This window comes from Vanessa atalanta, chromosome 26 (genome assembly GCF_905147765.1).
Source record: "Vanessa atalanta chromosome 26, ilVanAtal1.2, whole genome shotgun sequence".
NCBI lineage: Eukaryota > Metazoa > Arthropoda > Insecta > Lepidoptera > Nymphalidae > Vanessa > Vanessa atalanta.
This window is the reverse complement of record NC_061896.1, coordinates 6,208,994-6,226,706: the sequence shown is the minus strand read 5'-3', so window position 1 is coordinate 6,226,706 and position 17,713 is coordinate 6,208,994. Positions and strand designations below refer to the sequence as shown.

The window sequence follows — 17,713 nt, the reverse complement described above, 5'->3', positions numbered from 1 at the left end:
TTTATATTATTAATAATCAAGAATCTCTTACTTCAAGAAATAATTATTTTTATCTTTTAATTAGATTTATTGATTAAATTACTATTTATGCTTTACTTTAATCTTAAAAAGTCTTTATTATATAATTGTAATATAAAACTGCCTTATTTTATGCCAGTGTCAGATAATGTCAGTCTATTGATAATCGCACTGCGCACAATAAAAATTCTTCTCTAGTCCTTCACAGTTCGACAGTGCAACTGACATTTGACAGATAGATTTAAAAATTAATTGACCGAAATTTACTGTTTTCAAACAAACATCGAAATTTTAACTGCATGATATTTTCAAAAATTGCAAAAATGACACCGGATATAATTGCAATTGGTTCTCAAAAAATAAAAAGTATTCCAGGTGGAGAGGTAAGAATAAATTAAATATTATAAATTTTAATTGAAATATAATACTACGCGAAAATACTTATTTAAAAAAAAAAATGTTTAATGTTGGTGAAATATAGATTTTCAACTGCTAGTAAAATTATTATGCAATTCATCTATTTTATAAAGCAGTTTGCGTATTGACCTATAAAACTACGCACCTTGAAATCGTAAAAACAAAGAAGAAGAAAGAGAAAACTAATACTTACAATTATTACAATCGTCTTTTAATTTAAATACAAATTCGAATTTTAAAAATAATATTTCTCCATAAAATAGGTAACAATTATAAAGCTCTATTTTTTGCCCACGACTTTACTCGTGTGTGCGTATGTGTGTGGGGGGGGGGGGTATGTTGTAAAATTTCTTGATGAATGGTTTAGTAGTTAATGTGAAAGTGCAATGGTTAAATGAACTCATTTATACTAATCTACTCATACACAATATATGCTGAGTTTTTGCTCTGTGAAAAACAAAAACAAATAGATCCTTCTAGAACTGTACTTTTATATATATGTGCCAAATTTTACTCAGATCTGTTCATGCACTTTGGCATGATTGAGTGTCAAACATCCAAACCTTTGCATTTAGGTATAAATTGTATTTTCTAAAAAAAATAAATGACAAAGTTTACTCCATATCAGATATAATAAAAAATTTTTTTTGTGACAAATATAAGATAAATTGAGGCAGATAAAGTTTTTATCACATACATTTTTCCATTGACCTTTCTATTAATAATAATTGCACAATAGATTCCTGAAAATTTTAGAATCTACTTAAGAAGTTAAATTTAAAGTAATCAATGAATTTATTAATTTTTATACCTATTAATTACAACAGGTATTAATATAAAAAAAAAAATCATTGATTTCTTTAAAGTGACAACTTTTGTTAATTTATTAATTATATTATCTGTGAATGATGAGATGAAGTTAATTTTGATGGAATAAAATAATTTAAGACAACAGATTATGTATTTTTTTAGTTTTCTTTTTATTGTTTTTTATTAAAAGTGTAATTGCATAGGATAACAAGTTTGCCTTCTAATTAGGATCTATAAAATAATTGATATTCATTATCTATATCATAAAGGTATATTTACCTACTGTAATGATATACAAATACATTGTTATACTAAGCAAAGAAGATACTTTATTTCTATAAATTCCAAGCAAATCAAATTCTAAATATAAGTTCTTAAAAATTATTAAATTCTATAAAAATATTGGGTACATAGTTATTTTATGTGTACACTTTTTAGAGCATATGTATTTAAGATCTCAATTGGATGTTTATTTATTTTTTATAATATTGTTTACCATGTGTTTCATTGCTTGGGGGCCTTGGACATTGCTTATCTACAAGAAGTTGGGCATTAGAGATAAATATATTGCACATAGAACTCACACCCCGTGACTGGAAAAAAGTGTTGCAGGAGTAATTTGGCAAAACTCGCCCCGCACTGATTTACAATCCATCTGGGATTTCATCTTATTTTACTTATTTTTGAGCAATAATGTAAAAAAAAAAAATTTCTGTTTAACATATATTGCATAAGTAAGGCGAAGGTTTCTTTAGAGTTATATCATTTAATAAATTTATATTAATAAAAAATTATTGTAATAGAATGCTTAGGACCAAAAAGGGAATAATAGGGTATTTTCTGTAGTGAAAATTAAACGATGAACTTCGATAAAAATTATAACATAGAAATATACTTAAATATTTTGATATTAAGTCATAATTATATTATTATGACTCAATATCCAATTATATAATTTATTGTATTAAAATTAAAAGTCGTAATTTTTGGTCTGTATATCACGTGACCTAAACACGAGCCGCCATGGTCTGGCGTCAGATAGGCAAAAATTGTCATTTCAGTATCATCTGGCACTTTGATAAACAACTTTTCTGGAGATTTAATGCTAGAATGTATGTATTTGTACATTACACTCCAACGATAGCGATAGCAATTCATTATTTTCCCAAAAAAACACCAAATATTTATCTGTCAACGTCGAAAGAGTACCGGTCGTACATACACGACTGTTGTTTTAAACAATCTGACGTCATCAAAATGACTGACAGCGTTTTTTGCGGGAATAAAAAAATGGTTTAAAATTCAATTTAATTTTATGGAAAGAAAGCGTGTTTATTTTGCCGTAATAAATTTTTTGTGGCTTTATTAGGAAAATCAACATTTTGAAGTACTTTTTCAAACATATAGAATACCCTATTACAAAAACAGATAGTATACTACTTACATAATCGGATATAATTAAATATTATTTATATAAATATTTTATCTAGTCAGCCTAGTCTTTATAAATCAAAAAATTGTGTTCTCATTCTTATATAAATTAGCAGCAGCACATTCAATCTGATTTTTATAAAATAGTTTGCCTTGATTAAAAACATTTGGGTCTAGAAAGTTGAAATTTACAATTAGGTCAATCATCAAACATCTCATACAAAGTTGAGATGGGCAGCTAATATAATATAGATATAAAAATATATTTTAATTTCAATCAACAAAACCGTTTGGTTTGGCATGTGTGACATTCATATTTTTAATATTAATAATATTGTCTTGACTCCTTGGCCTACAAATATCAAATACTTTAAAAAAAAAACAGTTTTCTTTTAAAATTAGATTATAACGTTTCAATGGTTAGGGATAATTTTTAGATTACGATATCAGTTGATCATTTATCGTCTTCGATTCGAGATAACAAAATGATTGTACATTTTTTAAAAACCTTGAATATTCTAATGATATTTCAAATTGGCTTAGATATATTATTTAAATAATTATGTAATGAATAAATAATATAAAAAAAATAATTAAAAATATATATCGTCAGTTTGCGCAGCAATGTTGTTATGTTTTTTTTTCCTCTGACAAGATAATATTTTAACGTTTTAATTGATATTACAATGGTACACTGATTATGGTTTGAGATATGAGTGTGCCAGTATAATTAAAAACCAAAGGGACATAACGTGTTAGTATAGTGGTGTATTTATTTAAGGGATGGTTAATATACCTTACAAAGCTAATATCTTTGGGCAGTGGTGACCACTTACCAGGTAGCCGATTAAATAATATGAAAAAAATTCAGTATGTCTGGACTAATACTGGGTCTTTCTTAACAATGACAGTATGAAATTATAAACTGATAAATTTAATTTGATCGCACACAGAGGTAGCCTAGAGCGTCGGTTAGGATAAAGGCAGATTTAGTTATAGGATCGGCACAAATAAAAAAAAACCATTTGGTAGTTTTGATTCGCTCGGTTTCTATATCTGTTGCGTATTAATATATTGAATATATCGAAAAAAAAAACAAAAACTAAAAAAAAAAAAACGATGTATTAGTATGGATGTTTAAGTAACATAAAAGTTTTTTGAAAGATAAACAAACTTATTATTTCCTAATACTTTATATTATTCATGACAAAAAGTTCTTTTACTTCCAAAGTTTATTTCTGTACTTAATTTTACTTCAAAATTTTGATAAAAACTTCGATTACATTCAAAACATTATTTTTTTCGAATCCATAATGAATACTTTAAGGCATGGATTATTCAAGGTCATTTAAATGTTAATGTTTTTTTATTTTGTCTTTATTCCTGATTGGAATAGATAATAGTCTGAGGCATACATATATGTCTAGTTATGTCATCTTTATAATATTTGGCGCCAAGAATCAAGAAAAGAAAAGATTATTTGTAACGAAATTTTCCTTTTTTAGTCTGTGGAGCTGAAAACTTTATGGCAGGATCAAAACGCAGCTATTATTTTCTTTCGTCGTTGGGGTTGTTTGTTCTGCAGATTATGGGCGAAGGAGGTATGTATTGTCGTATCCTAGACTCCTTATAGTTAGTATAGTAATTATAAGGAGTAGCAAAAAAAGACTCAACGAAGTTCGGTCCCGATTTTAATGAAAACTAAAACACCATTGTTTTTTTTAAATATCGAATCCGTTGATTTTGAACAAAGAACACGCAGTCTTATTATTAAAATATTCATTATTAATACTAAAAAATACATTTTATTATGTTTACAATCATATAAGTATTATAAATATTTTAACTCAGAATAATTAGCTATTTTATAAACTTCGATCAATTAACATAGTATTATAAATTCACAAAAAACACTAGAATATTCTTTATTCAATTAGGCTCATAAGAGCACTTTTGAATCGTCATGTTATATTATTGAATTAAATCTGCTGAACAGGTTGAACTTGTTCGGAGTGTAAATTTTTTCGAGAAGAACCGAGGACTTTTCCACTATTTTAATAATAGATTTTATGTCAATCAATATTTATATATGTATATTACATCTTGCCTGGAAATCAACAAATATTTACTAAACGCTTTTTTTTATTTTTATTATTTATATTTTTTTTTTGACATGATCTTTAAATGTATAATCGCTTTATAGAGAGGTTGTTTGTGTGTCGAGTAAGTTAAATCAAAATGGCCGACATTGACGGCTATCGAGGTTCACATTATTAACAATAGAAATTAAGCGTGGCTGATATTTGTACGTTAGTTATTAATACTCGTTACGAGATTTAGCGATTTAAGGGATATAGTTACTTTATTCGTAAGCAATGATTCAACGTTTAAAAGATAATATATTTCAATAGATTTACGTAAACTTGTTGATGGCTCAGAATATCTTATATATTAAAAGATTCCGCCGAACTGCGAATCTCCTCATTTTTGTAGTCGGTTAATTCCCGGTATTTCTGTTTCAGAATAATAGTAAGAATATTTACATAAAATACCGCGGTCGTAAGAATATGTTTACCTAGAGATTTTTTTTATTGCTGGTAAAAATATTTTATATTATGTAGGATATGTCGGTGCCTAAAACGCCTGTTGCGAACCAGCACACTGGGATGCCCACTACACCTGCGGCACCCACCCTTAGGGGGACAAAACGGGATGCCTTGCGCACGCTACCGCAATGATGTTTACCTATATTCCATTTCAATCGAAGCGGAAGTAAATATAAACAAAACTTCGATTTACATATTCCATGCGATTTGCTAAAAGCTCGGCTAAACTATACACTACAAACAGTTCCTGATGAATACAATCTATGTATAAAATCAAAATCAAAATATTCTTTATTCAAGTGAGTTCATAAGAGCACTTTTGAATCGTCATGTATAGGGATTGCAATCCGGCGTGATTTTCAATCCGGCCGGATTCGACCGGATTCCCATCGATCCGTATTGATCCGTATGAGTGTGTATTATAATTTAAAAAATTTAGTTTCACTAACTTATGGTAAAAAAAAAAAATTAATTAGGTTTTTAGCACTAACCCAAAGTAAGACGTTATTCTTTACCTGTTTCGTCTGTCACATACGTTTGCAGTTACATATAGTTTTTAGTAGACAATCTTTTAAAAAGCTTTACCACTTTTCTCACTTATTGAAGAAACTCATTGTCTCTAAGAATTACTTCTGCCTTAGAAAGATAAGGATCAGTTATTGTAACTGTAATTTGTGTAGTATAGTCAGGTTTCAATTGTTAGTTTTTTAATAAAAATCTTCTAAATGGCCAGGCAATCTCATCTCCACCTCTCATTACCCACAGAAATGTAATCTATAGATCGCGAATAATCGTATTGAGTATTGAATTCTTTATACCACTTTATACTTAACAACCCATAGCAGATCAAGCGCTCTTTGAAATAATTTGGAACCCGGGTCCCGCACTTGCTTGACTGCACTGTGTTCAGCCGATTATCTATTCTACAAATCCAACGCTACAGTTGCGGTTTGGTTAAACTTGGATAATAATAAAATCTTTGTTGATATCGATATATAAGTAAAATTAGTCCTCAGTAACGATTAGATGAGATTATTTTTTGTTAGGAATAGTCTTTCTATCGGTATAATTACCGTTAAGTTAGTAGAATTCCCCCAGAAAACGTCAGCGTGGTTCCGTATAGAGTTTCGTTCTATAAATATCAGAGTAGACGTATATATTTACTTGTGTATTAATGTTACAGTTGGGTGAAATCGCTCCGATTCTTAAGAAAAATAATATAAAACTCGTCGGCATCGGTGTTGAGGAAGCGGGTTCCAAGGAGTTTATCGATGGAAAATTTTTCGACGATGGTTTGTATTAGAAAGATTAAACTTTATTTATCTTATTTATTATCTAAGATTTATACTTGATGATAGGGCTTTGAGAAATCCCGTCTGGATTGGAATACTCCCTAATATATTCTACTTCCTAGTATCAAAACTGTGAGTGAGCCAGTTTAACTACAAGTACAAGGGACATAGCATCTTAATTTCGGTTTTGTCGGTGGTTCATTAGCAATTTAAGAAATGGTCAATTTTATTAACCAGTTTGGGCCGTTTTGTTCGTCTACCTATGCCATAAAAAAGTTTATATAAATGAGTTTTAGACTCCTTACAATGCCTATCTATATGCCGTCGATTCCTGTTATTACATTGAACAAACTAAAGGTGTTAAGCGACACAGTCATGAGAACTTCAATAGTCCGAACTTCACTAGCTATGAATACTTGTTACGTTATATCATCACGCAAGGCGGTTAATAGGACGACCTTTTCCTCGTAATTATATGACTAATTGCATGTCTTGCGCAACGTAATATGTCTAAAGTAATTGAGAGATGGTACAAGGACTATTATAAGAATTATATATTGTAGGTTTTAGAAGAGATGATTCTCAGCTGATTTAATAATAGTTATCTTTGAATGATTTCGGTAATGGTGGGAATTCTCAAAGGAGAAACGACAACTGTGTAGGTCGATGTAGTGCTCGAATAAATTAATTCCATTAATTGTTTTATTATTCATTCATAGTTTAACGCTCGGAATGTAAACATTTCCATCATCCGGCTGATACGAAGAAATTCTTGATTAATATATCCAATAGGATTTTATTACCAAACTCGACTCCTCGCGGCAGTAGCTTTGTCGTGATAAATATTGGTACAATAAGGATTGCTAATAATAGCACAATTTATTATGGCATTATCGTATTTTTCATTGAGATTTCTGGTAACTATATTTGCTATAAAGTATCGTGACAGCTTTAATGAATTGTTAAGTTAAATCGTCGAACACACAATTACAATATTTTTCACTCTTGTTGAATTTAAAAGAGACGATTTTAATTGAATTCGTGTTTATTTATATCATATTTAGCTATTTGACTTTTTTTTGTCATAAATGGCAAGTGAATGATCTCTACGTAAATCATATCGTCTATGAAATTATAATTGACGCGTTGATAGTTCCTGATCGCATTTAATGTTACAGTTTTTCTCAGTGTCAGCTGATTTTGAATTCGTAAGGACATTACCAATTTGTCGACCCAATAATTAATTTAACATTAATCCTAAATTAGCGTGGGATTTTAATGACGTGCTGTTTGAGCTACTTGATAACTTTATTTTAATTGACTTTCGTAAAATTTTTGATAAACTTTAGAAAAAATTTGAGAGTCTTTGAGCTAAAAGATAAGTGCATCGAATTATGATACTACTTTCTTTTCAGAATTATTCTGCGTTGAAGATCGGTCGACATATCAAATGCTTGGATTCAAAAGATTCAATGTCGTCACGATATTGACATCGCTCTTATGGAAGCAGTCCAGAGACGCGATCTCAAAAGGGAAAAGTATGGGTAAGTTGACATGAACTCAAGCGAGATTTTCAATTATAAATCCAAGAATTTCTTGGTGGCGGTATTGTGTAAGCCCATCTGGGTAGGTTCCATCCATTCATATTCTAGCGCCATACAACAATGCTCAGTATTGTTGAGTTACGGTTTGATTGAGCCAATGTAACTACAGGCATAAGAGACGTAACATCTTAGTTCTCAAGGTCATTGGCGCATTGGTTATGTAAGAAATGGTTAAAATTCCATACAGCAGTAATGTCTATGGGTTGAGACATAACATCTTAGTTTCCAAGGTTGGTGACGCATTGGTGTTTTTAGGAACGGTTAATGATAAGCGCCAATGTCGGCGATGGCGACCATTTTACTATCTGGGCCTTTTGCACGTCCCCCTATATCATAAAAAAAATATTGTTGTTAATTATTCAAGCGCTTAATAATTTAAGTAATTTAAGTTACAATATTCTGTCATTGTTTTGTTCTACCTCGTATTTATTTATAACTTGACGTCGTTGTGCATATATAAGGTTTACACAACGATTTGACGGGTGACGGATTACAAAATGGCGGTGCTCTTTTAGTTAGTAATGGCGGGAAAATATTATGTCATTATGTTCAACATGCACCAACGGACCGCTTAAGAAATTTGGATATTGCGAAGGTCATTATCAAATAAATTGTGTAATACTATTATCGGATTTGTTATAGCTATATATTGTGGTATATCGGTATTCCTTTTTTGAATATATTTGGTGAATAGACTTTGGTAGAATTTGGTAATCTGTAAAAGTAGGTAGTGAGTTTGTAATCGTTTCTGTTGGTGTATGTTGTTGTAGAAAAAAAAGTAGTAATACCATTATTAGGCATTCTGTTTCATTACGTTGATCACAACCGATCTATCTCTTTTCTGACAGCTCCTTCCCAGGTGTGATTGACGAAATAAGTTACGCCCTGTTGACTGAACCAAAAGCCGCTGAACAAAAAAAGGAATAAGGACATTTTTTTTCTGAGAATTACCTTTTTTCTAGTCAATGTAATAAAAAATAAAAATAAATTATATGCAATTAAAAAAAGTTACACGACAGAGAAATGTTCCTAGATGAATATTTATACTAATACTGTAATGGGCTAATCTCCGGAAGTACTTAATTGAAATTATTTCACCGTCACAGTTACATTATTTGGGAGTGAGTTGGTATAAATTATTAATAAACTGCACCAATGTGCAGCCGTGCGATACGCTTGTTAATAATAAATGGATTCATTGACTTTATCAGTAAGACTATACACAGAATAGCTGATAACAATAATAATGTACAACACATTCCTCTCTCAAACTAGGATTATTTTTGTAATGTTGGTATTACTTTGAACACGACTTTGTGTTTAAATTAAAATATATTGTAATATTTTATTGGTTTTTGTATTGATTTTAAGTATCGAGTATTAGTAAATAGTTTTCATATTAGTATGTTGCTATTGTATGTAATAGGTTTAGGTGGGGATTTGAAAGGCGATTGGGTGCAGACCGGCGGCGCGTTGTTCGTTGAAAAGGGCGGGAATGTTATCCGCCATTTTGCTCAGACCGGACCGAGTGATCATTTGCCGAATGAAGAAATATTAAAGGTTAGTGAAGTAATGTAGAACAAGAAATAGGTATTTGGTAGATACATATTTATGTTCCAGGATCAAGGTAGGTTTTGTCAAGAAGTATTCTCTTTCAGGGTGTATGAATTCACCATCCCCTCCTCACATATTCTACCGTCAAACAGCAGTAGGTACTTAGTATTATTGTGTTTTATTTGAAAGGGTGAGTGAGCCAGTGTAACGATATAAAGTCTTACGATTAGTTCCTGATATTGATGGCGCATTTTCGATGTAAGGAATTGTTATATAATATTGACCGTTTCTTTTTTAGGATAGGATCTTTTAACACTTTAGTACCGTCATTGTACAATATACAATGTAAAGGTACCAATTTAGTTTGAGACTAGTTAAGTAGTTCGTACTAAAAAGTACTTACTGTTTTTCAATAATTAAATTACATGCTCTTTCAATCACTAGGATTTAAAGTCAAATAAGCAACTTTGACGTTAAATCGACTTGAATAATCCACCCAATATATATTCATTATGGAGTCGCGAAAAAATTGCGTCTTGAATGTAGGCGAAGTTTTTATTGGAACTTTGGAAGTATAATTAAACATGATATATGTTGACTTGTGTTATGAATAAAGATGTATTAATCAAGAACAATTTATAGTGCATAATATAGCATAGAATTATGTTAATTAAAAATTTGTTTATATCTACTCCTTGGAATGGAATAGACTATTGGCATGTTAATGAATATATATATATATATATATAAATTTTTTGTCCCAGTGATTATGGGACGATAGCTTCACACATGAAATCGGTTATCGTCTCATTTTGAAGAGCTCCATACGTAGATGTGCAAAATATTAAAGATTAATCTTGACTGCAATTTACTTAATTGTTACGATTTAACAAAGAATTAATTATAGAGAGCGAAAAAGGTACTGGCCGGTTAGTACTAGAGAGTGGTACTACATTAGCAGCCTGTAAATTTTCCCACTGCTGAGCTAAAGACCTCCTCTCCCTTTGAGGAGAAGGTTTGGAGCATATTCCACCACGCTGCTCCAATGCGGGTTGGCGGAATACACATGTGGTAGAATTTCGTTGAATTTAGACACATGCAGGTTTCCTGACGATGTTTTCCTTCACCGCCGAGCACGAGATGAATTATAAACACAAATTAAGCACATAAAAATTCAGTGGTGCCTGCCTGGGTTTCAACCCGAAATCATCGGTTAAGATGCACGTGTTCTAACCACTAGGCCATCTCGTGGTACTACGTAGATGAGTAACTTGCAGTTTACAATGAAATTAAATCGAAACAAAACCTGTCGTAGGTTTCGAAATTCCTAAAAAAATCTTTTGAACAAACGCGAAGTTTCGCGGTGTGACACATTAGTTTAATTTAAATATAATACGTATTGATATATAAGTAGGCAATGATTATGTTTTAGAAATGTGCTGTAAGGCTATAAATATTTTTTTTTTAGCTATTCGGCTTGGAGAACGAGTATAACGCTGAAACGATGGCCAATAAGAAGCGAGAAGAGATGGAGTGCAATGTATGTATTTTTATATTTTAAATATGAAACATTTCGACTGTATCTCTGTTGAGCTATGGTCGTTAGTTGCTTGGTGCTTTGTGTTGGTAGGTCTCATTCATCATATATTCTGTCGCCAAACAGCATAATATCATTAGTGTTGTTGTGTTTCGGTTTAACAGTGATTGTGCCAGTGTAACTACAGGCACAAGGGACATAACATCTTAGATCCTTTTAATATTTCTTACGGTGTCAATGTCTATGGGCAGTGGTGGCCACTTACGGTTCACCTATATCATGAAAGAACTTGAGCTTGATATTTTGAGCTTATTCCACCACGATGTCCAGATGCTGTGGGTTTAGTGGGTGTGGGTAGGCTTCCTCACGATGTTTTCGTTCAATAAGCACATGGTAATTTCGTGGCGCTATCACGTGTCCAACTACCAAGCTAATTCAGCTCTTTAAATAGTACGTATTATTCATACACACATATCACCATACAACATTGTAAAACCCGTCAGCTTATAATCTGTCTCGCGAGATTGTAAACTGTCGATAGATTGTGAACGGTGATTCAACTTATTATAAAACTTATAAAATTTGGACAGATAAAAATCTTTAGGTTAGTTTTTATAACTTAACACAAAATGCCCTTGTATAGATTATAATCTACGTTAAAATAATGCGTTGAGTTGTATGCAGTATGTTATGGTTCACAAATCACGCCACTAGGGTACTTCCTCGGAATTACCCGACCCTAACGACCCGCCTGTAGTAACGGACGGCGAACATGACACCGCAGTAGGTAGGACATGGTCCTAGGAACTGCCGTCACCATACCCCCAAGACCCATCTTGTGATGAGTAAAGAAAGCGCAAGGTTCACAATTGTCAGTTAACAATATCGCAAGATTGATTATAATGCAACGGTATTTGGCAAAGAAGTTGCCTATGTCCTTTCTATGGGTTCAAGCTTGCAAAACACCAAATTTCATCTAATTCGGCTCGGTCAGACAGACAGACAGAGTTTCTTTCGCATTTATAATATTAGTATAGATAAATAAATAAAATTTGATAAATGAAAGTGTAGTTAGATAACTAATTATGGTATCACAAACTTTCCAATTTTCCAGACAGAGGCGAAGCCCTAAGCCGTGGCGGCAGATTCTAGCGGAGTGCCCTCTTACTCCTATTCATAACATATGGGCTGAGAGGCGTTGTAAGCAAAGTAAAGTGTAGAACGACGATATTGTTTAATTTTAATAAATATATCTTTTATGGTCATTTGTGGGTATTTCGGTAAATATAGATTTTCCTAGCACGGCCTTGGTTCATATATTTAAAAAAAAACTTTGACTTACTCGACTAGTTATCCCCGATTAACAAGACATTCGAGGAACGATTCGTTTTGTTTACGAATGGTAGAATTATCTAAGGCGTTTATTCAAAGGTAATAGAAAACGTTTCGTAACTATCGAATTTGCATGTACAGTGGCTACGACGACATAATAGACGCTATGGTAACAACCGTGCGATTGTAATGAGCGCATGAGGTGGACGCGGGGTACCTGGAAGTGGGGGGGGGGGTTCTCGCATTCCAGCTGTTTGTCTACTTAAGTTGTACTTGATATATGTGATGCATAGAAATTACTTCAACGACTCGTGAAAACGATCGAATGTTGTCAATAACGATTCGTCAAATGTATCCTACGTAAGATAACTGGCAACACTAGAACTTTACTTTTTACAACGATTAGATTGAATCCTTGACCCATTAGATGACTATAATGTTTTTTTTTTAATGTTTAAAATCGTATACGTATCCAATTATAAAACTTAACACGCCTGGCCGTGTGAAGAAAGAGTGACTGTAAAAATTATGTTGCATTATAACAAATAATATTTGTAAATTTTTAAAAAGTTATACGACACCAATGATTTTTAATTAATTAATAGTTTTATATTAAATTGTTTATTATGTTCATTATTTTATACACTTTTTTTACTTCATTTTTGAAACGGCTATTATAATATTTTATTTTACATTTTATTAAAAAAAAAGTGTTAAACTCTGAGACTGAATGTGTGTTCCGTGGCTAGATGCAATATTATGTTTTAATTAAAATAAGAATAGTGCACAGATAAATATAATTTTTTTTATTCTATATCGAAAATAATGTAATAACAGATTATACATATTATACAGTATTAAATATAAAGAAAATTATTCGTTAATTAAATATTAATGTATAATCTGTTAAAAAAAGACTGGCATCAAATCCTAAAGGATTTGTATTGTTTTAGAGGTTAATAATGATTGTGTAGAGGTGGAATGTTATTTGTAGTATTTAAAATATATTAATATTTATCTAAATTAGGGTGAGATTTTACTTTGTTACAGTTTTATATACCTACGAAAAAAATAATAAAATGATTTTATATTTCTTGCTTTTTATTTTATTGTATAATAATTATACGTAGACTTAAAGAAGAAACAAATAAATTGATTAAAAAAAACAAAAAACTAAACTCTTGTTTTGTGGAGTACTGCGCTGATGTGAGAAGAAGAATTTTTTTTAAATACCGTTCTAGTCTAGTCTAGTCTATTTGATAGCGGCAACAGTTGCTTTAAATAAATTGTTGGCTTAATATTGCTTTAACAAGTTTATATAGAAAATTTTGCCTACGCCGTTTACCGCTGAAGATTTCCTTCGCTTGGTGCCAATCCTGGATCAGATCATGAATACCATAAAAATGTATTGTCATGAGAACTGACCGAACCGAAAGAACAAGAAAGTGACTAAGCTTTCAGGATTTGACCTAATTAAACTAACAAACAAAATTGCACGTTAAATGCTTGTAAAAATAAAATAAACAAAATAAAAATCTTTATAAAGTTTTATTTTAGTTGTATATATTTTTTATAAATTACAAATAAATTAATAAGTAATAACTTCATTAGTTTATGCTCGGAGTTTTATTGAAGACTAAACATACCAAGTAGCATCAGTTTATAACAAACGATAAATTTAAATAATTTGTGAAAAATACATTAATAAAAAAAAGCATATTATTCAATACAGGATTATATAGATATACCTATTACGTACATATTACTTGGTGACTTCCAGGCAGGATGTATTACATACATATATAATTGTATTTGGCTAACATAATTTTGTATTTTAAACGTTTAAAAAGAGTAACTACTGAGCTTCTTGCCGGTACTTCTCGGTAGAATCTATATCCGAATCTGTGGTAGTAGCTTCAGTTAATATAGTTATATGATAATAGTAAAATGACGATTCAAAAGTGCTTTTAAAACCCTAATTAAATAAAGTATATTCTGATTTTTGATGTTCTTTACTTACAATAATAATACTTGTATAGATAGGTTTGTTTTTTTATCGAGCATACAGATTCAGAAATACATTTACAAAACTTATATAATAATAAAATTGAGAAACGATCTCCTTAAATTTATTTCAACATAAATAACCATAAACCAAGACGTCATAATTTCTTAACATTTATATTATTTTAGTAATATTCTTGATGCTTGACAAATTATTCTTTTTATGATTTTTGTAACTCCGAGACGTTGTCGCTATAAACATTTTACGATGTTTACCTCTCGTCCCAACACTACAAATATTCAACGTGGGCGACAGATAAAACAAATTTTTATTTGTCACATCATAATAAATTATATGGTTGTCTCCGTCAAATACTAATTTGAACGCTGAAGCTTTACCAAACGCACCGACTTCACTTAACTTTTTACTTCTGTAGTTAACACTATAAATGCCTCTTGTGTATGGCTGAATAAAGTATGCATTGCCATCTTTATCTGTGGTCAGCGAATATATTTCATCTTCAAACAGTACTGGACTCTTCGCGCCTTTTCTTAACACGTGAATAGTATAATTGCTCATAAAATAAATATCGCCCTTTTTATCAACAATAAAATCATCGATTTGGTGTTCAGATAACTCGGGAATAGTTTTAGAATTCTTATTTATATAAGTGTATAAACCTTTCTTTTGAAATTCCGTGTAGTATAATCTATCATCGAACTGCATGTGCCATATTGTTATTTCTTTTAATGCGAACAATTCGGTTTTATTATCTTTAGGATTGTACTTGTATATTCCTTTGGTTCCTGACGCGTAAAGATCCTTCGTGGATTGGTCGACGGCGTGGCCAAATGTAAATCCAAGGTTGGGTACAAAACTAAAATTAACTTTGTCTAAATCAAATGCTCCAGTGAAGTCTCTCGAACGGTTGTTTTGATAGTGAAAATAAAGGACATTGCTATTTCTATCTATTGCTAGTTGACCGGAGAATTTGTGTCCTTTTAAGATGGTTGCGCGTTTGTAGCAAATGGAATTCAAGCAGGCGTGGCATGATATCCTTCTGGCGATTGTTATGCTAAACAATGTTGACAGTAGCACAATTATTTTCATATTGATCCTAAAAAAAAAGTTTCTTAATAATTGCTAGTTAATATCTAGGATAGGATAAAATGGAAGAGTCGAGATAGTGCAGTGGCTGGTACACGTGGTTCTTAACTGAATATCAATAAAAAATCATTACATATTTGATTCTTGTTTACTTGGATTTTAAATTTGAATTCGTTCTGAAATGAAATATCAAGATAGTTTCAAAGTTTACTTAAAAATAAACGAATATATTTAGGCAAATAGACTTTAATAACTTTTTAATTTGATTATTGTTTATCATTTAAAATAACTAAAATATTTGTTTCCATAATAAGTTTAACCCGTTTTCAAAAGTTTGCCTGAATGCAGGACCGGATGAACCATGTCTTCCTAGGCAATGCCTCAGGCCTCTTTACCCTTTTCAACTTTCCTTAACTATATTTTCCTCTCATCACGCAGTTTAATTATTATTTAAATAATGTGTTTACTATGTTACCATCAACCCATTAAAATAACAGCAAAATATGTCTTCAATCTTTTTTATAAAAACACATTTTTCAATTTTTGTCTCTTTTTGGCTTATGTGGGCCCCGAGACTGTTGGCAACACTAAATGTACGCTTCTAATAAAAAAATTTAAACTTAGAAATTAAGACATAGACAGTTTAACTACTTTACTTTTTTACTCAAAATTAATTATGAAAATTATTTAATCTTCTCGTTTATTGAAGTCGCTTAACATATTATATTGTACTTTATAGGCAGTTTTAGTATTAAAAATAGTTTTTAGTGAAACTTCATCAGTTGTTATTAAGTAACTTTGATATCTAAAATATTAATTTATAACGTATGCGAGGAGCATGTGGAACGAATATACAATATATACAAATAGAAATAATAATAATAATATACTTACGCACAGATAAAACATACGCACACGACATCCAAAAAAATATAATTATGTTTTGTTCAAAAAACTGCTTCGATTTCAGATCAAACTCGAACTTGAAGTTAAAAATATTCCATAACTATAAAGTGTTATGTCCCTTATACATTATTAATAAAACATAAACAAATATATTAGACTTTATAATAAAAACGAATAGTCAAGAGCAAATACTTTATTGAACTGATAAATCTCCGCGGGTAATTTGTTTTGAAGCAATATTTACGTAACACATGACCTCTGCGTGGACATTTATCTTGAACTTGTGTTCACAGCTGATTTTTCTTATATAATAAACCATACTATAATTAAATTCCTAGTTAATGGATTAGATGTGTATTTATTTGCACCATAAAGAGAAAAGATGGACTTTGAAATGGGCGTTGCTAATTTGTCTGATCACAATGAAACTTATGCGATATTACTTACAAATTCTTAAGCAATCTTTTGTCTGCAACTGCCCAGGACAATACCAAATACAACTGCCGTGTTTAAAATACATGTGCACTCTTATTTATGTCAAGATAATAGATAGACTGGCAAAAGGGCTATATGATGGTACCAAACGCCCATGCAACATTGGTACTGTAAGAAATATTAACCATTGCTTATATCGAAAATACGCGACTTACCTTCAAAAATAAGATGTTATCCCTCTTGTGTCTGTACTTATAATGGTTCTTGGTTCTACTTGATCCGTGTAGGCTTGGGTTTGAACTTAGGATTTGGTCTTATAACCTTAACCTAACGACTTACCTTAGCATAACGAGTACCTCGTTTATCTAGTAGCTACTTTATAAGTCTGTTGAATTTTGCATTCCTTGGTCGGGTCAATATCGGACAGGGAAAAAAAATTAGTATTAATTTCGCGATTGACATCCGTTGCCGAAAAACGATTATTATAACTACGATTAAACTATAAAATAATAATCCTTATATAATCATAATTATATAAATAGAGTTGAACCAAAATAATAAGATCGAGTACGATTCGAGATGTTCTTACACTGCTATATGCAAAAATAGGCCTCCTTGTTAGTGGACATCTGTCGAAAGCAAACGAGGACAGAAGTTTT

General features: G+C 30.9%; 2 protein-coding genes across 6 annotated transcripts; one reads left to right on the top strand and one right to left on the bottom strand.

Annotated features, from left to right (window-relative positions):
* The first annotated feature begins 184 nt into the window (after window positions 1-184).
* On the top strand, window positions 185-12,495 carry LOC125074061 (prostamide/prostaglandin F synthase-like). Of its 2 annotated transcripts, XM_047685285.1 has the most exons (7): window positions 189-401; window positions 4,182-4,277; window positions 6,466-6,574; window positions 7,990-8,118; window positions 9,605-9,738; window positions 11,201-11,272; window positions 12,384-12,495. In XM_047685285.1, the coding sequence occupies exons 1-7, from the start codon at window positions 318-320 to the stop codon at window positions 12,399-12,401; spliced, it is 642 nt and encodes a 213-aa protein (XP_047541241.1). In that variant the 5' UTR covers window positions 189-317; the 3' UTR covers window positions 12,402-12,495. The 2 variants fall into 2 exon arrangements, with proteins under 2 accessions (XP_047541242.1, XP_047541241.1); XM_047685286.1 differs by lacking the exons at window positions 9,605-9,738; window positions 11,201-11,272; window positions 12,384-12,495 and adding exons at window positions 8,640-8,773; window positions 9,027-9,053 and having other exon boundaries at window positions 185-401.
* Window positions 12,496-14,714: 2,219 nt separating this feature from the next.
* On the bottom strand, window positions 14,715-16,803 carry LOC125073960 (ommochrome-binding protein-like). Of its 4 annotated transcripts, none has more exons than XM_047685090.1 (2): window positions 16,608-16,803; window positions 14,715-15,723 (listed from the first exon to the last, which is right to left on the bottom strand). In XM_047685090.1, exon 2 carries the CDS (start codon window positions 15,714-15,716, stop codon window positions 14,781-14,783), a length of 936 nt encoding a protein of 311 aa, XP_047541046.1. In that variant the 5' UTR covers window positions 15,717-15,723; window positions 16,608-16,803; the 3' UTR covers window positions 14,715-14,780. The 4 variants fall into 4 exon arrangements, 3 of the variants coding, with proteins under 3 accessions (XP_047541046.1, XP_047541045.1, XP_047541047.1); XM_047685089.1 differs by having other exon boundaries at window positions 16,612-16,803; XM_047685091.1 differs by having other exon boundaries at window positions 16,629-16,803.
* Window positions 16,804-17,713: the final 910 nt, after the last annotated feature.